At 31.6% G+C, this 25,746-nt stretch overlaps 2 protein-coding genes across 5 annotated transcripts in view; one reads left to right on the top strand and one right to left on the bottom strand.

The window, feature by feature from the left end:
• The first annotated feature begins 62 nt into the window (after window positions 1–62).
• Window positions 63–25,746, top strand: LOC140437139 (E3 SUMO-protein ligase ZBED1-like). 3 transcript variants are annotated; one of them, XM_072526476.1, is made up of 3 exons: window positions 63–484; window positions 14,000–14,122; window positions 22,913–25,745. In XM_072526476.1, the coding sequence occupies exons 2-3, from the start codon at window positions 14,002–14,004 to the stop codon at window positions 23,863–23,865; spliced, it is 1,074 nt and encodes a 357-aa protein (XP_072382577.1). In that variant the 5' UTR covers window positions 63–484; window positions 14,000–14,001; the 3' UTR covers window positions 23,866–25,745. The 3 variants fall into 3 exon arrangements, with proteins under 3 accessions (XP_072382577.1, XP_072382579.1, XP_072382578.1); XM_072526478.1 differs by lacking the exons at window positions 14,000–14,122; window positions 22,913–25,745 and adding an exon at window positions 4,391–6,493; XM_072526477.1 differs by lacking the exons at window positions 63–484; window positions 14,000–14,122 and adding an exon at window positions 16,701–17,165 and having other exon boundaries at window positions 22,913–25,746.
• LOC140437138 (uncharacterized) overlaps window positions 4,569–25,746 on the bottom strand; it is an 86,757-nt gene continuing 65,579 nt past the window's right edge. The window contains exon 3 of one of the 2 annotated variants that reach the window (XM_072526475.1): window positions 4,569–4,688. In XM_072526475.1, coding sequence (XP_072382576.1) covers window positions 4,675–4,688 — 14 coding nt within the window. In that variant the 3' untranslated portion in view covers window positions 4,569–4,674. Of the gene's footprint in view, window positions 4,689–20,343; window positions 21,751–25,746 lie in introns of those variants that run through there. The other variant, XM_072526474.1, reaches the window with a different exon arrangement.

Below are 25,746 nucleotides of genomic sequence, written 5' to 3'. Positions count from 1 at the left end.
ATTTATTTGTGTTATGGCAACACTGCCAAATACAAATCTGTCCCTCATTTGTAGCTAACTTCATCGGCACTTTCTCTATACTTTTGCCAAAGAAAAAGAATATAGACGCTTTCTATCATAGATAAGTTTCTATATTTTTTGCTTTGCCTCTAAATCATAGATACCCATACAAACCTTAATCCAGCGATATAATAGCACTGCCCCAAACTAGTCATTAACCTCATTTACCACATATTCTTTGATTCATCAAATGGAAGTAAAACAAGAAGTCAGGGAGGAGCCCAGTAAAATAGAAATGTATAATAATGAGGTATGTGATGCTCTTCCTGGTACTTTTAAAACTGAAGTTAAAAAAGAACTAAAACACCAGTTTTATACAGATGATATATTCAATTACTTAGATTTAAAGGAATACCCTATAAAAACGGAAATAAACGATGAAGCCCAAGTTATACCTTTAGAAGAAAGGAAGCAATTGAGGAGAGTAAGTAAATAAAAGGAATTTATGTACATTAAGCGGGGACAACTAAACTAATAAAAAGATTAAATTTTACTCTCTTTCGTTACTTTTGATAAAATTAACATTTGAGTATTTAGTCTGCAATTTTAGTTTTCTAAACAGCCCTATTATTGTTATTAACAAAATCGCTGAGTTTTATAGTATCTAGTCTATGGTAATTATAGGACCAACCTCTTGAATGTCATATAAACAATGAATACTGTATGCTACTGAGACCATATCACACTCTTAATGCTAAAGTGGCACAACTCAAAAAATATGATTTTGCGGAAAACTCAAAAAATGTTTCTATGATTTCTGTTATCTCTTGTGTATTATTGTGGCTGCCGAACCTATAATATTTCTAAGGCAATACATTTCACCAAAAAGAACCTTGTTGAATTTTCACCAAAAAGAATTTTGTTATAATTGAACTTTTGATTTTTTTTATTAAAAAATAACTTGTCTCTTTAAAAATTTTTTAACATGACAGTATTATTAACAAATGTGTCAATTTATGACTGAAAGTAAATCTACAACATAAGGACTATTTCAAAATACTTCTATTTTATATTATAATTTAATTTAGTAATGCCTATAAAAATGAATAAAAGTTCTATTCCTAGGCCCATAAAATAAAAGATGTAAAGATTAGACAAACAATTATTTATTTCTGCAGACTCTAAATAAACATTGGGCATACATGATAACAGTGATTAAAAAAATTTATTTAAGCATACATTTTTATAATTCTGCATAATAATTTGGAACAAGATTCTTGGAAATTAGCTCTTGGAGATCTTTTTCTTATTTTCACTTAATTCTATTTTTTTTTTACTCACATGCACATACAGAAATTATAACCTCCAAGACATGCATTTTCTTTCTTTTGTTTTGTATGTTAATTTCTAGAAAAGTATCCTGTTTATACAACTTTTATAAAACAGAGGCTAAATGGATGGCATGCCCTATGGCACGTCCTATGGCATGCCACACTATGGCATGTCCTTCAGTATTAATATTGTAGTTGTATCTAAAGATGGGAGTATTTGAATACTGGAATCGAATAGTATCCGATTCCTTACAATATCAATTGTACTTGAGTACTCGAACTGGAAACCGATTGAGTACTGAGTACTGAATACCTGCCGAATATAGAACTTGATAGAACGGTCTGAGTTACAGTACTTACAGTCTATTATACAATTGAGTGTTGAGTGATGAGTATTTAGTGATTATTTTATGGTTCGAAATCGGTATTAGATAGAATATTACAAAGTGTTTAATTTTACATCGAGTGTCAAGACTGTTAATTTAACAGTGGAAATAGTGGAATTATAGGATAAGAGTTGGTGGTTATCGTTTGTTGTTGTAAGTAAATCTGTATTTGTTTCGTATACCAATAATGCATGTGCGTTTTTTGTTTTTGTATATCACTGGACTGCTTTTTTTTAAGCATGGTGTAATCAAATCTTTTAACTTTTTTTTATTTTATTATTAATAATAATTTATTTTAAAGAAAACATTTTCAGTTAAAAAAATAAGTAATATAAAACCAGCAATTTTCGTATTATTTCAGTGTTTTAATTTTAACAAAAAAATTATCAAAATTTTTTTAAAAAGAACCGAAACATGTATTAAGAAAGAGTGGTTATATATGAATTTCATGCAATGATCATAAGATCATTACCTTGGCATCTGAATTATATGTTTGGTTGGGCCTCACAGTGTTACCATTTTTTGTTTGTATAAAGTACTTATATAAGTTTTTAAAATGATACTTTGACGAAATATGCTTTGTTAAGAGAAGCCACAATTTTTGAATTTATATTAAAAAGCATTCATAGAATATTATTTTTTACTTTAAATGTAGTTAAATATTGTAAATTATTTTGTAAATTATTGATATAATTTTCAATTATTTCGTAAACTGATATAGTTAGCAATGCAGCCAGAAACAATAATATAAAAACAAAATATTTTATTATAATGGCTACGTTTATTGTTGCCCCGGGGAGCCAAGTAACATTTAACCAAATTATTTACATTTTTGTTTGTTTTCAATTTTTAATTCATATAATTATATTAAGTGCTCTTGCCCATAATTTAGATGTGATAGTATAAAATAATTGACCATATGGCAACACTGACGTATATTAAGCTTACATTGAATATTGAATGTCAAATACACAAATATATCTATCGTTTATGTTCATTGCAGGAAAATCATAATTTAGTAATGTGTTTAGGATATTTTAATTAAATAGTTATCAGTTATTTAAGGTATTCAAGTGAAAGTCTGAGCAAATTCTTTTTGGAAGTCCTAATATTTACATAAGCGGCTTAGAGTTTGTCCTTGAATAAGGGTCACACACAATAGAAAATTTGTCTATTTATATACCTCTAGGTAAAAATTTTTATAAAAGTTTAGAAATAACTAATATTGAAATCTTGAAGACGTGTTATTTTACTGTAAATATTTACAGGTTGGTGCAAACAAAAATTTTTAAAATTGTAATATTTTTTAATATGTGCCAATACAAGGCTGGTTCAGAATAAATCGATGTCTTGTTTTCATTTCACAAGCATTTTATTAATTTCTTTTGATGAAAAAATAGGATCTTAAAATTCAAATCATTTACTTAGTTAATAGTTTACTGAAAGGTCGCTTAACATTTTTTTTTTCAAACAATATCATCAGTTTGCATTTATTGACTAAAAACAAAAACATATATATATATATATATATATATATATATATATATATATATATATATATATATATATATATATATATATATATATATTGGACTTAAAAAGTGTTTTTAATTTTTATTGGAAATACCAGGCAGCAATTTACATCTAACCATCCTAACCATCTTTATCAGATTATATTGTCAAAATAAAATATGCTAATCAGATTTGTGACTTTCTACGAAAGGCTATTACTGATTTATTCATCCTATGCCTGCTATTCTCTTTATTTCTATTGTTGACATCATACAACAATATAATGCATTTGCATTTTTTGTTGACATTAATTTTGATTTCGAAATAAGAAAAGGATAACAAAATGCTTACTTGGATTTTATTCCAAATCCGAAAATTGTTTAGAATTCTGCCTTTAGGAAATTTGGAAATAAAATTGTTACTATGTCAGATGTTGAAGCAATTGATATCGAGAAAAATTTTTAATGTTCTTTAAAATTATGTCGAAATATTAAAATTTTAATAATGTTAAAAAATGCAGAATAAGTTAAATTCTGCTTAAAGATTAATATATACCTATTTTTACTTTAATATTAACAGTATTCAGGTTAGGTACACACATTAGGTACTCCCAAAATGATAAATAAGTGGTCACTAAATAATTACTATGTAATATGGCTTAGGTATCTATATCTACGGATATTTGTTACTCTCGCTTCTAAAGCGTAATTTCCGCATTTTAACTGTCTGAATAACCGTCTACTAGAATAACAGTCAATATTTTAACGCTAATTTTTCAAGTAGCTAAGTAACTAACTACTAAGTAACTAGCTATACTTAGTAGTTACTCCAGTAACGTACATTAGCGTTAAAATATTAACTGTTATTCTGGTAGACGGTTATTCAGATAGTTAAAATGCGAAAATTACGCATTAGAAGCGAGTAATACCGGACCGCATGATCGTTTAGGCAAGCAACTGACTTAAAAAATATGATAAATACTTAGACTTAAATAATGATAAAAAATAACTGAATAACTGGTAACTTATTTATTGGATAACTAATAGCCACTGTTATTTGTCAGTAACCAGTTATTAATAACAGTTCCTGTTATATTGTCACTTCTCTACCATAATTAGCCAAAATAGTAATTATTAATTCAACTTTTTTTAAAAATTGTAGAGTCAACTGAAGTTCAAAATGAAAAACTCGTTAGTTTGGGATTTTTTCAAAAAAAATAATAAAACTAAGGCTGAATGTTCTATTTGCAAAAAAATCCTTAAATATTATGGCAGTACAACCAACTTAAAAAAACATTTAACAAAAATACATCCATTTCAACTTAAAGAAGCAGTTGAAGGTCCCGATGATCAAACTCTTCCATTGCAATTGGATTTTATCAATCAACGTTCGTGCAGCCGAGCCACAGAAGATGTCCCTCATAATGTAGCAGATCAACCGAAACCTCAGACCCAGCCCCCTGCGAAAGGAATAAAAGAGTTAAGATTATTTGGAGGTCCCTGCACTACTGAACTTAGTGATGACGTAAAGTTTAAAATAGATAATAGTGTACTTAAAATGATAGTTTTAGATTATCAACCATTTTCATTTGTAGAAAATAGGGGATTTAGAGAGCTTGTTAATAATTTAAACCCCCTGTATAAAATTCCAGGTAGAAAATATTTAACAAATACTCTTTTAAGTAATAAATATTCTGAGGTAAGGTCATCAAGAACTATTCAAAGAAATAAAATATGTTTCTTTGACAACAGACCTATGGACATCTGACAGTAACAAAGAGTACATAAGTCTAACTTGCCACTATGTTTATAATAATAAACTAAATTCTCAAGTATTATCTACAACCGAAATTTTAGGACACCACACGGGGGAAAATATAAGCAACGCTATAAAGCTAATTTTAAATGAATGGGAAATAATAAGTAAGATTGTTACTGTTGTTTCTGATAACGGCAGTAACGTAAAATGTGCAATAAATGAATTTTTGAAAAAACACCACCACCCTTGTGTTGCACATACTTCAAATTTATGTGTTGTAGATAGTTTAAAACAAAATGATGAATTATCTGTTATTTTAAAAAAATGTAGGACTCTTGTTGGGTATTTTAAGCACAGTGTGGTTGCCAATGAGAAATTGACTAGTACGCAAGAACAAATGTTCTTTCCAATTTTAAAAGTCAAGCAGGACGTTTCAACACGATGGAACTCTAGTTTAGTTATGCTAGAAAGATTATTGGAAATTAAAGATCCATTAACATTAACAAGTTTGCCCAAGGCCCCTACAGGTTTAGATGCTACTGAATGGAGTATTATTTGGGATTGTGTACCCATTTTTAAACCAGCTGAAGTCCTGACATCTATGTTGTCGGCAGAAAAGTTTCCGACAATTTCATTAATTATTCCGTTGATCAGAGGACTCAAACATAGCTTAAAGCATATAACTGCGACAACACCGGTTGGGATTAAATTAAAAAGTTCGCTTTTAGAAACCATAGGTAGAAGACTTGCACCTTTGGAGACCGACAAAATTGTGGCCATTGCTACATTACTTGACCTTCGCTTTAAGTCGTTGGCTTTCGGGACAGAAGAAAATGCTAAAAATGCAACAGCATGGTTAACTGACGAGGTGAAAAGACTGCTAAACATCAAGAATGCTAATAAAGAAAATAATGTTGAACCTCAAAATCAATATATCTCAAGTTCCACTACAGTTTCTGATCCCAGTAAGAATTTATGGGCATATTTTGACAGCAAAATGTCTCATACTAAATCCATAGAGACACCGTCGGCCACTGCATTAATTATTGTAAAACAATATTTACAACTACCGATGTTGGATAGAACGAAATGCCCCTTTCAATTTTGGAATGAGTATAGCGGTATATTTCCAGAATTATATGAACTGGTACAAAAATATTTATCTGTTTCTGGGACATCAGTTCCATCTGAAAGAGTCTTCTCGAAGGCAGGGCAATTAACAAATGATCGTCGAAACCGACTATTACCAAAAAACTTGGACAAAATTATATTTTTAAACAGTTTTTATTCTTAAGATAGTTTTTGTTTTATTTTTTTGTGATATATTCTAGAATGATTTTTTTTTTATTTTATTTATACTCAATTTCTATTTTTAATGTTCATTTAATATTTAAACTGTTTTTTATTTTATAGACAATAGGATAATACTGAGAGTTTTGTTATTAATTAGCTAAATAATTACTTTAATTATACCAAAAACTTGAACCAAATAATATATTTAAACGCTTTTTTATTAAAATAATTTTTAGTCTATTTTTTGTGATACCTATCTAAATACCTTAGATACCTTTTTATTTGTTTGCAAAAATTATATTTATTATAAAACAAAATGAAACATATATGTAAAATCCACACAAATAATTAAAAAAATCATAGATAAAGATTTACAAACCGACTATTTATTCAAAATCTGATAGCCACAGTACTCGGTACTCAGTACTCAATAAAGTATCCGATTCCTTACTGTACTCCATTCCCCAGTAACTGATTCCCATAAGTAATCGATTCTGACCATCACTAGTTGTATCCTCATTCTTCTTTAAGCCATTTTAGATCCGTAAATGACTCAAAAGTAACCTCATGAACTGTTAAAGGAGGACTTGAGTTTTTGCAGTTTTAATTATGACTTCCATGCATACCTCTGTTATCATTTTTTACGAAGCCATGTTGATCTACTTTTTTTAAAAGTTTTATATTTCTTGCATCCTCACTGATTTTCTCTCTGCACTTTAGACATCATTTCTCAAGGCAAGGTGGTTTAATACTTCGAGCCTCAATTGATTGATACATTTACTTGATTCGTAAATGGGTTTTTTACTCTTTTTAACTGTCGTTGATGTTTCTTTTTTTGCGGATGAGTGCGAAGAACTAGAAGATAAATCACCAGATAAGGAATCGCTAGTGCAGGAGCTGCTGTTTGATAAGTTCCTTTGATGACCCTTCTACTCAACTTTGTAGGTACAATCGTTGTCACTTACATCTGCATGACTCCCATTATAATGACATGGCGAAACATAATAGTTCAGTTTCTTTTCAGTTAATGTGAATTTTAGTAGGATTATCAGGGTTAAAAATACATACAAATTGTTTAGCCGTTTACTACACTTACGATAGTTTTCCTCTGGATTGTCTTTGTAACAAAACATAAACTCCTAAAACAATATAAAATTGTAATTGTAAAAACTTATAATTCATGCCTATAAAAAAATACAAATCACGATCAATATGATATAATAATTATTGTACCTCTGCACATCCAATGGTTTCCACAGTTAAACTTTCTTTAGAAGATGTTGGGTTTGTACATGATCTTTATTGTTTCCTGTGAGAACAAAATTCTGATTAGTTAAATTATTTGAACACAGCTGCAACGAAAACGCAATTCTTAATAGTAAAAACATAAAATGTTTTTGCTACTTACAATATTTTTTGAGAGACCGGCCCTGGCAAGGTACGGTTAAGTAGTACTGATAGCGTACTCCTAGTTTTTAATAAAAACAAGTGGTTTTATTAAATAGTTTTTTAAAATTAAAGTGTTTATCTACTAGATACTACTACGTAAGTCATCTATACGTAATTATTATTTTATTATTGTGAAAAGAAAACGTCAAATAATAAATATACACTACCGTACAAACATTTTGTGAGGTTAGCTGCTATAAGTAGCTTATGGTAGCATGCGACTGGTTTTTCATTTACCAGAGTCGGAGTAAGGCCTTCGCCACCGCAGCTTAAAATGACTTCACACAATGTAAACACACCTTCAGATCTAACCAGTCCAGTAAATCAACGTTCGAATATCACAAATAGTTATGCTTCAGCCGCTTCACATTATTTTCCGAGTAAGAACCAAGCAATTGTTTTTAGTTGTATCGATAATGCTAAACTGCAGGATTATCTCATTCCTTTGGGTACAATCATCAACCCAAAAAATATTATTTTTTCATCTAGATTATCTTATAATAGAATCTGCATGTATTTGGCAAACAAAACCGTAGTAGATAACTTCATGACACAACATGGCTCTATAGAAGTACTCGGCGAAGTTGTAACAGCACGAAGACTTGTCTCTCCAGCAGAAAGACTAGTCTTGTCTGGAGTCTGCCCGTCAATTCCTCATCAAGTATTAGTTGAAGAATTACAGAATATCGGTTTAAAGCTTATTTCCCCAATAACATTTCTGAAAATTAGCTCGACTCTTCCCGAATATAGTCACATATTGAGCTTTCGGAGGCAAGTTTATATAAGCCCTATAACATCACCAATTCCAGATTCTATTCTAATAAATTTCGACCAAACACCTTACTGCATATTTTTGTCACAAGGTACACTCACCTGCTTTATTTGCAAAAATACAGGACACATATCATCCCAATGCAAAACCAGTTCAGTAACGGAATCAACTCATATTGAGTCAAACAATGAAGTACCAAATCAAACAGCTTCAACAAGTATACTACACAAGGTACCAAACACCCAGCAGTCATCAAGTTATCCATTATTATATCCGAGCATATCACCTACACCTACAAATCTCCACGACAAAGAAACTACTAATACTCCGACTCATAGCAACACTTTTAATCGACCTCATTCAGCGGCAACACCGTTTTCACAAACTTCGGAAGCAATATTTTCCAATCTACCAGCTCCTTTTCCATTAGATACAACTGCAGAAAATTCTAATAAAACTGATACATCACCACAATTTTTTGAAACTACTAATTCAACCAATCTTACAAATAAAACTACAAGCTCGACTTCTGTCACTACCAATGAGTTTGCTCCATTACTTCCAAATGTAATAAAGCCACATCATCTAAGTGAAAACTCTAATAGCAATTGCGAAAACGCAAGTTCTTCCATCAAACGCAGTATTGGTGAGATCGACACGCCTCCTTCAGATTCAGCAATCTCATCAGAAAATCTGTTTGCAAAACCCAAACTCTCCAAACCAAAAAAACCGCGCTCATCTAAAGTTCAATCTACACGGGAAACTCTTGAAAATTTCGTTGATAATCATACCCCACCATTCGTTTTAAATTTCCACCAATTGTCCTTACTGATTGATAATGTTCAAGGCTCCCCCGACACTATTAGCGTCGTTAAAGAATTTACAACTGATATGGCTGGTTTACTCCATCTTTTACAAAGCAGCTATCAATATGCAAATGATAGATCTACAAAAAGTAAGTTTACAAAACTTTAAAAGAAACTACACACCCACTTAGGGAAAGAGATTTCTGACTTAGATAGTGACTCTTCTGTAGACAATCGTTCAGTATCATCTAACTCCGAATCTGTTAACAACATTCAACTCGATACTTCAATGGAACATTGATGGATTCTTCCATCGTCTCCCTATGCTACAGCTTCTTTTATCTGAATATTCTCCAGATATTATTTGTCTACAGGAGACAAACTTAAAGACCAATCAGTTGTACAATTCAAAAAATTTCACTTGTTTCCGCAAAGACCGTACAGATGCAAGTCGTGCAAGCGGTGGTGTAGCAATACTAGTAAACAAATCCATCGAGGCGATACAAATTCCAATAGTCAGTGATTTGGAGGCCGTTGCTATCAGAATCATATCTACCAGTTTAGTATCTATTTGTAATGTTTACCTTCCTTCTGACAAACAAGTCAGTTCTGATAGCCTTTGCAGGTTATTAGAGCAACTGCCACGTCCTCGTATAATTCTAGGCGACTTTAATGCTCACAACATAATATGGGGTTCAGATCACACGTCTGTCAGAGGTTCAAGTATTGCCGATATCTTAGATCAACTTAATATAAATTTTCTTAATGATGGTAGCCCTACAAGATTCAATATTTCAACAGGATATTCCTCATGCATCGATTTAACTCTCTGCGACCCAAATTTAGCTCATTGTCTCAGTTGGAACGCTCAAACCTATACATATGGTAGTGACCATTTTCCAATCCTAATTAGAAACCATAATTATCCCTCATCAGGACCCATATTCACATCTAAGTGGAGAATAAAAAATTCAAATTGGCAAAAATTCTCCCAATATATCGATAATAACATTTCCAGTTTGGATATAACAGACGATGTTAACTCGAATGTAGAACAGTTTAATCAACTTATCTTAAGCGCCGCCCACAAATTTATTGGTAAATCTAAATCTGTTAAAGGCCGATGTCCTGTACCATGGTGGAATGACCGTTGTGCTACAGCAATCCGTGAAAGTAAATCATCCCTAAACCGATACAAAAAACATAAAACATCCGAAAATAAATTAAAATTCAAAATGCTAAAAGCAAGGGCACAGCTAACTGTCAAAACGGCTAAACAATTTTCATGGAACAAATACGTATCGGAAATTAATAGCAATACTCCCCTCTCTGATGTCTGGAACAAAGTTAGGAAAATTTCTGGTTTACATACTTCATATAATTTCACGGGGCTAAAAGAAAATAATAATTTCATAACATCGAGCAGCGATATTGCAAACATTTTTGGAAGAATCTATCAAGGCCACTCATCGAATCAACAGTATACGGCCAATTTTCTCAAAGCCAAAGAATTCGCCGAACAAAATCCCATTTATCTGTTTGAAGCACAAAACAATTCATTAAACCATCCCATCACTTTTCAAGAGATAAACTCATCTATTCTTAACTTGAAGGACTCTAGTCCGGGGCCTGATGATATTCCTTCAGCATTTCTGAAACATCTCCCTGTTTCAGCCATAACGTATCTCTTAAACATATTCAATAGAATTTGGCTTCACCACCAATGGCCAGCTATTTGGTCAAATGCAATAGTCATTCCTTTCCTAAAAACTAATAAACCTAAATATGACCCAGAATCATATCGACCCATATCTCTGACATCGACAACCTGCAAATTACTAGAAAATATTGTTAACTCCAGACTGTCATGGGTTTTAGAAAATTCTAATTTCTTAATCTCCGAGCAAAATGGCTTTAGAAAAGATCGGTCATCCACAGACAACATTTTAGATTTGGAAAGTGAAATACATGAAGCTCTTGCTACAAACCAAAAATGTGTTGCTATATTTTTTGACTTAGAACGTGCATTTAATAAAGCTTGGAAATACAACATTTTAAGACAACTTCATAAATGGAATATTCAAGGCCTTGCTTTCATCCAAAACTTTTTAAATAACAGATCTTTTCAAGTAAAAATAAATAATATCTTTTCAAATATTTATAGTTTGGAAAATGGTACACCCCAAGGATCCATACTCAGTCCAACACTATTTCTGGTAGCAATAAACGACATCATCAAAAACATTCAAGCACCCTTACAGGCTCGTTTATACGCTGATGACCTAGTGGTATCTATTAAAGGTAAAAATATTTCCTCAATGTCATCAATCCTTCAAAACTTTTTAGATACTCTCGAAAATTGGTCCAACTTTACAGGTTTTCAATTTTCAGTAGAAAAATCAATAGGAGTCGTATTCTCTTTAAGTTCCTTGCCACAACCTCCTAACCTAAGAATGTATGAGAAACAGCTGGAGTTTAGAGATCACCACAAATTCTTGGGTTTAATCTTCGATTCAAAGTTAACATGGAAAAATCACATCTCAGAACTAATCCTTTCCTGTAATAAAAGATTAAATGTTTTAAGATCTCTCTGTAATAAAAACTGGGGCTCAGACCAATCCACTCTACTCCTCCTGTATAAAACTTTAATACGTTCTAAGCTAGATTATGGAGCAATTGCCTATTCCACTGCTAATAAATCTCTACTGAAATCATTAGATATTATTCATAACAAAAGTCTCAGATTAATCTTAGGGGCTTTCCCAACTACACCTGTATCCAGCATTTATGCTCTTTTAGGAGAACCATCGCTACATCACCGCCGCATGTACCTCGCTCTATCACATGCAGCCTCAGTCGCGAGCAATACTTCAAAGCCAATACATCAAAACACTTTTACAAATAAATATTTAAACTTATTTCAAGGTATTCGCTATACTAAAAAACCATATTACGAAAGAATTAAATCCATTCTTCAAAACCTAAACATCAATTTTCCGGAGGTTTTGTCCTCGGATATTAAATACCCCGAGCCTTGGCTGATCGATGTACCAACTTGCGATGCATCTCTAGAGTATTTAGATAAATCTAATACACATCATTCTCTAATTCGGTCCAAGTTTGAGGCCCTCATAAATAAGTACCCCGACTACCATAAAATCTACACAGATGCATCTAAATCCGAAGACGGAGTGGGGGCATCAATCGTTTCTTCAGAAAACAATCTTCTTTTCCGTTTACCCCCAGCATGCAGCACATATTCAGCTGAACTCTATGCCATATACCGTGCTGTGAAACTTCTTAACGAGCTTACACTCACAAAAGCCCTGATTATAACAGATTCCCTTAGCTCCTTAAATTCATTAAAACACATTTTTCCCAAACATCCTTTTGAAAAGTTGCTAAAATACCAGCTTTCCCAAGCTCATGAGCATGGAAGAAGCGTCCAATTTTTATGGGTTCCCTCACACGTCGGAATAACAGGAAATGAAGAAGCTGACAGGATAGCACGAGAGGCAATTTTAAATGATTTGTCGGAGCCGATAGACAAGTGTGTTTCCACTGACTTAAAAGCTTATTTTAAAAATAAAGTGTTGTGTTTGTGGCGAAATGAGTGGTCTCAAACTAATTCCAATTTAAATAAAATTAAAAATGATGTGTCTCAGTGGTTTCCATCGTCGCGCAATAGACGAGAACAAATTGCGGTTGCGCGTTTACGTCTAGGACATACCAGATTAACGCACTCCTACCTTTTCACAAAGAAAAATCCACCTATATGTGATCAGTGTAACGTCCGATTAACAGTCGAACACTTTTTAACAATTTGTAGTAAATATGACCAAGAAAGACAGCGCTACAGGATCCCAAACACTCTACCACAGGCTCTAGGTCAAAACTGTTCCTGTGACAATATAGTGAATTATCTCAGATCCATAAACATTTTGTATAATCTGTAGGTGTTTAACTATGTTATTTATATTTTGTTCCGTCGCTAATAACCTTTTGGTGGATGCGACATCTTTTTCTAATAAAAAAAAAAAAAAAAAAAAAAATATTTTTTGAATGAACTAATTCAGTCAATATTTTGTTTTCAATTGTGCTAAACTCTGAATCATTAGTTTTGAGTATTGAGACCATATTGGTAATAAGTTTTTCTCTCGATAATACGGCATTTGCATCCATGATAACTTTTTAAATTGATTAATTTCTTAAAAATATTACGACAGAGATTTTATCAAAATAATTATAACAGACTAATCTATCTAAATATTTGATAATATACACAATACCATATAAAATGACACAACTGCAAATATGCCTGTTTATTATTGAAATAAAAAATACTTATCTTAAGTTTAAGTAATAAACTGACACAATCCTAAATGTTTCAATGAACGATCACGCTCTTCCTTTCGCTGCTGACGTAACACTAAAACGGGTCAGTTTATAACTGAACCGCCCAAATGAAACAGTTTGGTAAACCAACCCAAGGAGAAAACTACTCACAGAGGTTTCCGATTTCAACATGTATTTAGCATTAAATCAATAGAGGGTACTATGTTTGGTCGTTTTATAACTAAAACTTAAAATTCAAGAATATTGAGTCATGCCACTTTATTATTAAAGGTGCGATATGTTTTATTGTCATTAATTATAATAGTTTCCAATATATTTATTCAGTTTATATCTTAGCTATGGAATTTAAAGTTGAAATTAAGGAAGAGTTTATTGAATGTAACCAACAAGATATAGAGAGTCAGCTATCGTCATCAATAGATATGGAACACTTCAAAATTGAACCAAAAGATAACTCAGGTAAGACAAGTAGCAAAAATTGGGTACTAGTTTGTACTTAATTGGTAATTACTAGAGGGTATGCCCCAAAAATTCTCAACTATTTGTAAACTTAGCTACCAATTAGATACTATGAGTAGTTAAGCAATATTGGGTATTATAATTATGCAAAAGAGTAGGACATCTACGAAACTGAAATTTATATCAATGAATTCTGTTTCACTTGCACTTACATGGACAACAAAAATTTGTCAATTATGAGCAATGATGGTCGATAAAGTATCAAGTAATTTATGGCAACAGCAACAAGCATTGATTGGAAAACATGTTTAGATACTACAATATTGAGTGATAAGGAGAAACTAGACAGTACTTTCATTCATGAGCGATCGAATCATACTGAACTCTACAAACTGCACTCACTATGGACATTTTTCTTGCAGTGGCGGCTTTTATCTATATAGCTATTATCAAGAAACAAAAGTAAAAAAGAAAGCAAAGGAGTAGGATTATCTGGGTGCGAACGTTTTTAGCAACATGGAAGCAAACTTCATTGTGTTGTGAATTAAATGATATTTTATTCAAAAAATTTACTAATATGTCCCAAGATTTCTAGCTACTGGGGATTCCTACAAAAGTTTAATGTATCTGCTTACAATTTCTGATGGTTGCATTGCACTATTGCAATAAAAAATTGACTTGAATTTCTATACCCACTCGATATTTAGCAATTCGTAGCAGCAACATTGAGCAATATGGAGTATATAGAACCATTATTGATTAATGTGCAATGCTTTTTATTGGGTGCTCAACATTCTTGTTTATGTATTTTCCTTATAAAATGTCTTGTTTAAAAAAGCCGCTGCCATGAAACGACAGATATGACCACCTTTTATTATGCTCAATGAGGGTAATATAACAACTCGAGAACGACTGAATCGATTTGACTAATGTTGATTTTGAAATATTTGTAGAAGTTCAAGGAAGATTTAAAAGATAAGAAAACATGATAAGACTGCGAGAAGAATAGCAAAAACAATAATTTTATTTTCACATACAAACAAACCATTATATAATACTCCTTTGGATTAACGTCACTAAAACCGTGGTTATCTTCACGTCTACTTACTTTTTTTTACGCGAATGACTGGAGTTATAATATAATCCATTATAATGAAATATAATGAAAATCAAAATGAGGTAATTAAACATAAATAGAAGATAATAATGAAAATGTAAATGATGAATAAATTCTATATTATATTTAATAAATTTTGAAACTTACTAATATCATTAAACAAAATTTTTAACCTTACGTTATTCGCGAGAATTTTCTGTGATCAAAAACTTGCACACAGTGTACAAGACTGGGTTCGAAAATATGGGACAGTAATATTTTTTAATCTTTTTTTTTTGAAAATTGTGCACAATTATCTTATTTACTGAATATATGATCATATAATTTTGTAAATATGCGTTTGTTCCAACATTATATTACTTTAATGAAAAGTTGGCTAGTTTTCATAGTGATCCATTAATATAGGTATACAAAAAACTTGGAAATTAAAAAAAAAATTATTGAATATTTTTAAATTTCTTTACTAAAATTGTTACATTCTACATATTTTAAATTTTAAAACTTAAGTACTTTTTTCTACGACCCTTTAATAACATGCTATTATTCACTAGTTTTTAATAGATAATAACACCCATTACCTACTTATCCCGTGAGTAATAGTTCCTTACTCTTGGGTCATTACTCACGGATTGAAGTTAGGTTCAAGTGGTGCATGTCACTTAATATATTAATCATATATGAACTTTAAATAAAATTACTTAAAATCGTTTATTTAATACAACAATTATTATAATTTATATCTAAAGTTTTATATTCCCGAATCTAAAAAGTAAAAGGACTAAAAGGGACTATAGTAACAATGGGTCAGTATATTTTTTACGTTTACCTATACTTTGTTTACTATGAATTTTGACAATTATCATAATATTCAGTGCTCATAAAGTTTACCATACATTTGTGCTTATAATTTTTCGGAAACGAATAGAACTTGAATTTACTATTTCTTGTTGTATTTTTACAATACATACGACAGCATTTACTAATAGTAGGCAACAAATTATTTAGCCGCGTACCGTTGGTAAACAACATTTATTTTTGTAAATTATAATTTTAATCTTGAGTAGTTGATAATTATATTTTTTTACTTATTAAAATAAAAAAAGTTCTTAGAAAAAGTATAGTATTCTACTCGCATTTAATGGCTACTACTCACTCTGATGAATTACGACAATTGCCTTCGGCTCCTATCGCAAACTTCATCATCGTAAATAATAGCCATCATTACATGCTCGTTGAATAATAATTACTATACATTTTTAGGAAAAGGCGAAAGGCTTATTATTTGTCACATTGGTAGCAATGATGGGTTTGTTCCAAATGCACTCTGGGCATTTGAGTCGAATAAGTCTGGTGATTACCATGAAGAGATGACAGGTCAATCTTTTGAAAATTGGTTTTCCAATGTCTTACCCATATTAGACGACAAATCGATCATTGTTCTCGACAACGCATCATACCATTCACGTAAAATAGAGAAAATTCCAACCAGTTCATCTAAAAAAAGGGATATCCAGAATTAGCTCCGTTTCAAAAATATAAATTTTGATGAACATATGGTTAAAATACAGCTTCTTTCGATCGTAAAAAAACATAAACATTCGTATGATAAGTACGTCATTGATGAAATGGCAAAATCACAGAATAAAGTGGTACTGAGGCTTCCTCCGTATCACTGTGAATTAAACCCCATAGAACTCATCTGGGGAAATATTAAAAATGATGTCGCAGGAAAGAACACCACTTTCAAATTTTCAGATGCCAAGAATCTATTTCATAATTCAATTTCACCAATTACACCATAAACATGGCAGAACTGCATTTTACATGTTCAAGAAAAAGTAGAAAAGGAAATGTGGCGGCTGGACAATACAATCGAAACCCATGTTGAATCACTTATCTCTTTAAGCCTCATGCTGATGGTTCTGGGTAAGTTGGTAGACATAGACGGACTTTTTGATAGTCCCTGGTTAGTAACATCGAGTTTTGCAGTAAAAATTCTTTACGTGGTGTTTTAGATTCTTCATTTAGACTAGTATAAACTGCAAGAGTTTATTCCTGCTACATTCAACAAACTAAAAAAAGGAACCATAGGCCATAGTCTTGTGGCACGGTCGCAATTATATTGCGCGCATAATTTATCCACCACATCTACTCCGCTCTTCGTCTCATATGCAATTATTATCTCAGGTTTATTTGTGGTAGGTATGCGAAACTAAGGTGATTCCGTCGTAAAAACCAAACATTGAAGAGCCAATGTCGGCCATTATTTTGTACAAATTCTAATGGTAACTGTTTTTATTTTTTCGAATCGTACCCACCAAAGTTCAGCTAGAGGGACACTACAAAACCAATTATCCATTCCTATTACTCACATAAATATGTTCACAAAGTCTTTCTACTACGTCTTGCGTCGCTGTACTAACTTTAAAAGGGCCATTTGGTTGTTTTCCGACGAAGTGGCTGGTATAGAACTGTTTGACATCGGAAATGGCAAAAATGTTTATGCCATATTTATTCGGCTTGCTAAAACTTTACTGCCTCAAACTGCATTTTCCTCGAAAAGCTTCTAGTTTCTCGTCAATGGTAACATAAGCAGAATGAGAATAGCATTTTTTAATGTTGCTATTAAATTTTTCTAGCAATTTTCGTATTGGAGCCAGTTTATGTACTTGTATTCTTTCATTTCTTGTGTGAATTTTATCAAATCGCAGACACTGTAAAAGAAATTGAAATCTAGGCTTACTCATTACAAGCCGAAAGTTTCAATGCCAGTGCCATCTGTTCTCCAGAGATACCTTAAACTCATGTTGTTTGCTTATCTAATACCAGCAAGATAAAGAAGACCAATTAGAGCTTTGATTTCGGTAATGTCGGTAGGTTTCGCATCTCTTTGTCTGTTGTAATCATTTGTAACACTCTCAATTTTGAGACAGTCAACAACCAGATTTAGCATTTCTTTGTCAAAAATGCAATTCCAGATATCAATAGGTATTGAGTTTTAACAAATTCTTTTATAGCTCGCAATCGTACAAACATATTGGTACTGCGTGTTCCTACATTCTTCGGTGGACAATGTGTTTTCCACTTTGTTAATTTTTCTTTACCTGTCAAGTACGGCTCCCTTCTGGAACTAACAGTTTCTTCCTCTGTTTGATCGTCTTCAAATTCTTGTTCAGTATCACTACATTCAGATCGTTCTTCTAAATGGTCAATTTCATTTTGTTTATAAAGATCTTCATACATTTCCTCGTCGGTCGATACCTCCTCAAATAATTTTAATAATCTTTGTTTCTCCATCTCGTAATCCATATCTGTATACCTATAAATATACCTATATAATATATAAACATTGAAAATAATAAAAAGAACTTATATCACCTTACAGAGTAAAACTTTCGATGGCTGATCCAAAGCACAAAAATGTGTACACAATACTCGCACTCGGTGTAGTGGACCGTGTTGCCTAATAATAAAATTACAATGCTCTTTTTTACACTGCACATATACTTCACCCATAGTTGAGCGACGACTGAAGAGGTATGGTATGTATGGTATATGGATATGGATCTGGAGCAGCAATTCCAAATCCCCACTACAATCAGAGTTACTGGAAACTATTTACAGGGCCGGTCTGACACACCGTGCGCGAGTAACGGAAGGTTAAAGAAAATAATTAAGATTTTTAAAACTTTTAAAGATCTTATATATGTGGTGTTATTATAAAAAAATATTTACAATTCAGTAATATTGATTGATATAAGGTTGAATACTCGAATAAATGAACTTTGATCAAATGAAAGGCAGATATCGAACACAGTTTATTAATTAAATCTTGCCCAAGTACTTTCGCTTCCTAGAGCATTTCCAAGGCATTTCGTCAAATTTGGCCTATCCAACAATCTCTTGAGAATGTCATAAACATAAAATTGTACATTACACTACACGACACAAGGACAAACAGTTTAAAATTAAAAAAAAAAACGGCGAAACTACATATTGGTTGGCATCAGGAGAGAGAATTCATTCATTCATATGTAATTTCGCCGTTTTAAAAAAAAAAATTAAACCATTTGTCGTTGTGTCGTGTAGCGTAATGTACAATTTTATGTTTATGGCATTCTCTACAGATTGCTGGATAGGCCAAATTTGACGAAATGCCCCTGAAGATGCTCTAGGAAGCGAAAGTACTTAGGCAAGATTGAATTAATAAACAGTGCTCGATATCTACCTTTCATTTGATCAAAGTTAATTCAGTAATAAGCAGACATAACATTCCATTAACCCACATAGTAATAACGCGTTATAAGAAGTATTCACTTCTCTTGGCACTCCCGAAGTACCACGCGCCGTTTTTTATGAAAACAAAAAATTTGATTTTTAATTAAATATTTTAACATTTTATCGTTATCTACTTTTCACACAAAATTACTGTGTTGTTACCAGAGTATGGTTAGATTAGATATATTAATCTTGTTTTACATTTGTAATAATAAAATATAATAAGGAAAACATGAAATTTTTTAAATAGTAAATATTGTGGGCTTCCCAGACAGATTATAGGTTAGGTGACATTGTTTTCTTTTTTAATATCAAGGAAAATATTGGGAGTTTTTGAGACGTAACCTCTTGCTAAATAATTTCCAAAATTGAATAAACTAATTTCATTATTTATATTTTAAACAAATTATATGTTATATTACAATAATTGAATAGATTATTATGTTTGCTCCTAACGCCACCAGATTTACAAATTTTATGGGCAAAAATACTCCATTAGTATTTATTATACTAGGTTTTTATCACTTCTGATTCCAATAAAATTTAAAATAAGCGGTTTTGGTTACAAACTACAAATATTCAGCAACACTGTCACGGCAATTGCCAGTATTCGTCGCTTTACCGACTCCGTTACAGTTTCCTTCTTTGCTAGTTTATTAAATTTATAAATATTAAATTTAATAATAAAATATAAATAAATATCATTTGATAGTAAACTTCATTATTATATAAATTAAATAAGATAATTTCAAATAAAATTTGAGTACGGTTTAAAATTAATTTATTAAGAACTAACGTTAAAAGGTTTACATATTGTATAACGGATTTTCCTCGTCGAGTAAATGGACTCTTCCAACTATTTCGTGACAATTGCCTCAGCATTTTACTATATAGAAAAAGTATTACATCGCCATTATAGAAACTCCGCTTCAACAACTTTTTTTTGTACAAGCAACCTTTCTTCTGTTTCTTTCCAAAATTAAAGACCATATTTTTATTTGTTATATCAATAATAATCAGAACACTACCATTTTGTCAGAATAAAAGCAAAACGAAAACTAGACTTTTTTAAATTGTTGTTTCACATTGTGAAAAAGTTGTACATTACATCATTTAAAATGATTGAAACTTCGCACTGAAAAAGGCAACGTCGCACAGACGCTGTCATAATTCAATGAAAATGTCATAGTAAAGCCAGCAAAATTGATTATTTTGGTGAATAGTAACCAGTATTTCATTATAATATCCACTATTCTAATAAAAATTATTAAAAGTTTCGCACTAATATAAAGTCTTCCAACTATTTCATGCCACTAATTAAATGAAATGTTATAGATAGATAGAATTTATTCATCCACAAAGCTTACACAATTCTTACAAAAAAAAATGTATAAATCTTATCGGACTAGTCAAAATTTTAGTACAAAAGAGTAAATATAACATATAGCAAAAGTACACATGATTAAAATAAAACAGTGATTACAATAAAATAAATAAGAAATAAAAGTTACAAATACAAATTTAGAACTATTGTTGCAAAAATGTTAAAAATTTAAAAATCCATCAACACTGTAGAATGTGTTGACCATTAAAAATGAATACACTGTTTGGCGAAAACCTTTATGTGAAGAATTACTGAGAGTTAATATATTGACTATTTTATTGTAACATTTTATTCCAATATATTCAGGTGCATGCTGGGATACACCTAATCTAGAGAAAGGTTGTCGAAAATTTGATTTACCTCTAGTATCATGTGAGTGAATGTCCTCATTTCTGTCAAACTTGAGCTTGTTTTCCACAATTTACAATATTAATTTGAAAATTAAAAGGCTAGGTAGTGTTAAAATATTAGACTTCTTAAATAGTGGCTTCTACTATCTCTAAAAAAACTATCTAAAAATGGAACACCATACATACTTCTTAAAACTTTCTTTTGTGCTATAAATGGCCGTTCAACATGAGATGAGCAACCCCAAAATATTAAGCCATACTGAAGTACAGACTGGACTAAACTAAAGTAGATCATTCGCAATATATTAAATGAGACAGTTTCTCTTAAATTACGTATTATATAGCTACATGTACTTAACTTTGGTGATACATGATTTACGTGAGTTTCCCATGTAAGTTTATGATCTAGGGTGTTTACATGTCACATAACGGACTCTCCTTGTCGAGTAAATAGACTCTTCCAATTATTTCGTGTCGTGACGATCTGCTCTGCATTTTACTATAGAGAAAAATTAATACAATGTCAGCATAAAAAATTCAACTCAAAAATTAAATTAAAAAATATTTTTGTTAAAAGATCTTTTAGAGATATATGTAATATGAACTATAACCTGTGGGAGAGAGAGTTTCTTCCAAACCTGTTCTTATATCTATGACGTAGATACAATAATTTGTCCCGTATATTAGCAATATTAGTACCAACGAATATAGACGCATATAGAAGCAAATTTCAAAAGGAAAAAATGGTCACGGTTAGTATAGTTCAAAATACTCCTTTAAATAACGACTGCATAATTTCTATTATATTATAAATCCGGAAACTATTTGTCGAAACCAAATTCATATTTCTGCTTTAATCTGTGCCTTCTAAGAATTGCAAGGCAAAACAGACGTTGATAATGATGTAATTAGAGACATGGGGAATCTAAAATTGCATTCCACAACATATCTCCTCAACTAAGCAAAAATCCTTAGCGAATTGGTTTCTAGTACTCATAAAAAATAATACCAGAGTATGGAGAGATTGTTTTCACGTTCAGAGTGTTTGTAAATAGCCGCTCCGTCGATTCCTTTTAGGATGAAATACGTATAAGCGGATATACAGACGCACTGTACGTGAATCAAATCTTACCTGTCTTTGCTTTTATTATATTATTTGTAGATTTCTACACATTTAAAGATTCAGATATAAAAAAGTATTAAAAGTTACAATAATATTTTATTTTCTAGTAGGATTTGATCTGTAATTTTATAAAATGTAAAAATGTAAGGCTAATCATTCCCAGCCTCACTCTTTCATATTTCAGAAGCAGTAGTAGTAGTAGTTTGGGTACGAAGGCGAAGGATTGTGCGGTGGTGAGGGGGATCACATGAGCGCTCCCTAGTATTGCAGGAACACAAGTAATAAAGTAAAATGTTTCCGCTCAGCATATACAAAAAATTTCGTTGAAGTTTGCTTCTATATACGTCTATATTCGGTGTTGGTACTCTGACAATTCTTTCGTTTTTTCTTAAAAAAACATATCTTTTGGCAAAAACAGCGTGTTGGTACGTTTCAGTTTTATTTATTGTTATATTCATTCTTACTAAATTTTATTACTATTTGTTTTATCCTGCTGTTTATACATAAATTAATTTTTATTCTTTCATTTTTATTTTAGGTTTTTCTCAGAACAGAATGGAAATCATTAAAACTGAAGTTGGATGTACTGCAGAACAACAAACATTCAGTGCAAACACTGAAGAAACACCGTTAAAAAATTCTATTTGCAAATGTAAAATTTGTTTTAAGCAATTTAACCATGCAGGTTCTTTGAAACGTCATATGAAAATACACACCGGAAAAAAACTTTACAAGTGTGAAATTTGTTTAAAGCAGTTTACTGGAAGATTCGATTTGAAAAATCATTTGAGAGTGCACACTCGAGAAAAGCCTTACAAGTGCGATATTTGTTTTAAGCAGTTCACTCAGAAAAGTTCTTTGAATGATCATATGAAACTTCACACTGGAGAAAAGCCTTACAAGTGTGAAATTTGTTTTACCAAGTTTACTAGAGCAACTCATTTGAAACGACATATGATATTGCATTCTAAAGAAAAACCTTATTATCAGTGCGAGATTTGTTGTAAGCAGTTTACTCACGAATATAATTTGAAAATACATGTGAGTGTGCACTCTGGGGAAAAGCCTTACAAGTGCGAAATTTGTTTGAAGCAGTTTACTAAAGCACCTTATTTGAAAAGTCATTTGACAGTACACACTGGAGAAAAGCCGTACAAGTGCGAAATTTGCTTTAAGCAGTTTACTCGAAGATACGACTTGAAAGGGCATGTGAGTGTGCACACTGGAGAAAATCCTTACAAGTGCGAAATTTGTTTTAAGAAGTTTACTAGAGCCACTCATTTAAAACGACATATGAGATTGCACACTGGAGAAAAACCTTACAAGTGTGAAATTTGCTTTAAGCTGTTTAATCACGAATATAATTTGAAAGTACATATGAGTGTGCACACTGGAGAAAAGCCTTATAAGTGCGAAATTTGTTTTAAGCAGTTTACTAGAGCAAGTTATTTGAAAAGTCATGTGAGTGTGCACACTGGAGAAAATTCTTAAAGTACGAAATTTGTTTTAAGCAGTTTATTGGGTAATACGATTTGAAATTATTTGACAGTGCACACAAGAAAAAGCCTTACAAGTGCTAATTTTGTTTTAAGCAGTTTACACAAGCATGCCATTCAGTGGCGGATCTAAGGGGGGTGGGGTTAAGGGGGTCATGACCCCCCCCCCAAACAAAAATAAATATCAATCAAATAATTCCAAAAAATAATTTAAAACCCATCAACCCTATAAGCAAGAAGTTAAGAGTTGAAATGAATCAAGCAAATAGGAAGAATTTGAATCCAATAATAAAAACTGTTATTCTTTGTGGTAGACAAAATATTTCTTTGAGAGGGCATAGAGATGATAAAAATATTGTAAACAGTGATGATACAGAGAAAAATGATGGCAATTTTAGAGCATTGCTTCGGTTTAGGATAGATGCTGGTGATAATGATCTGCGTAAACATTTGGAAACTGCTCCGGCTAATGCTACAATAATTAGTTAAACTACTCAAAATGATATCATTTCTTGCTGTAAAGAAGAATATCTCTGCGATATCTCAATTTAAATGAGATTAGAAAAGATTTCATCACATTTGTTAACGCCTACGATTCGATTCGAGAAGAAGACGTCGGTTCAGAAGGAGAACGCCAAGGACAGTAAAACGTCAACTGGTGCATTTTCATTAATGCAAACTATTAGGAGCCCAGAATTTCTCATTTCAGTAGTTAATCTTAGTGATGATTTAGGTACAACTGTATCACTTAGTTGTCTTCTTCAGTCACCAAAATTAGATTTGAAGAAGGCTACTGAGGCCATAGAGGAAACTAAATGCAGTCTTAAAAATAAAAGATCAAATGCTGAATCTGTTTTTAGCAAACTTTACTATGAAGTAAAGGAAATAGCTGAACAACTAGATATTGAATTGAAGATGCCTCGTATAGTTTCTCGTCAAAACCAACCTGCTAACTCTTGCGAAGAATATTTCCGAAGATCTATTTATTTACCCATTTTAGACAATATCTTAATTGATTTAGAAGAACGACTTTTACCGGAAGTTATGAATCTATTTAATCTTCGAGTTGTTTTACCTAAAACTGATAACACACCAGAAGATAAAGTTGTATTAAAAAAGTTATTGGCGCCTTCCAGGATATTATTGGACCATCAACTGCATATTGCACAGTACAACAAGAGTTTTCACTGTGGATTCAAAAGTGGAAAAGAGTCGTGCAAAATAATCGCAAACTTCCTGATTCTATTTTAGAAGTATTAGAAAACTGCGATATTCATGTGTATCCAAATATCAGAATATTTCTGCAAATATTAATTACACTGCCAGTCAGTGCAGCAACAACAGAGCGTAGTTTTTCTACGCTTAAGCATCTAAAGACTTGGCTTAGAAATAGAACTTCACAGGAAAGGTTAACTGGTTTAGCACTCATCAATGTGCATCCTGAAATTTCTCTAGATGTTGACGCAATCATAGAGCGATTTGCTAAATCGGATATGCGAAAAGAATACATTTTATAAAATTATACAATATTTACTTATCTTATTCTTGTATTTTTAATCACTGGACTTTTATTAAGCACTCGTTGCCGGCTGTTGCTGACAATTCGTGAGAAAAACTTCAATACCGAGTAAAAAAATATTTCACTCACTTGTAGCCTAATATGCCTAATTATAAAAATAACTATTCTTAAAATATATGTTTTTTGTTGAATAAATTAATTTAAATAAAATGCTGTTTACACTTCTTAAGGTTCCTTCTTCATTACGGAAGGGTGGCTATAACTGCAGCAAATTGCTCTCTATCTTAAGCTGTTCTTAGTATCGAATTTGTGTCCATGCCTGTCCAGTCTCTTACATTCTTCAGCCAGGAGCATTTT

Source organism: Diabrotica undecimpunctata, chromosome 3 (assembly GCF_040954645.1).
Source record: "Diabrotica undecimpunctata isolate CICGRU chromosome 3, icDiaUnde3, whole genome shotgun sequence".
Lineage (NCBI taxonomy): Eukaryota > Metazoa > Arthropoda > Insecta > Coleoptera > Chrysomelidae > Diabrotica > Diabrotica undecimpunctata.
Note: the sequence above shows the minus strand (reverse complement) of the source record. Positions and strands in the feature narration are given on the sequence as shown.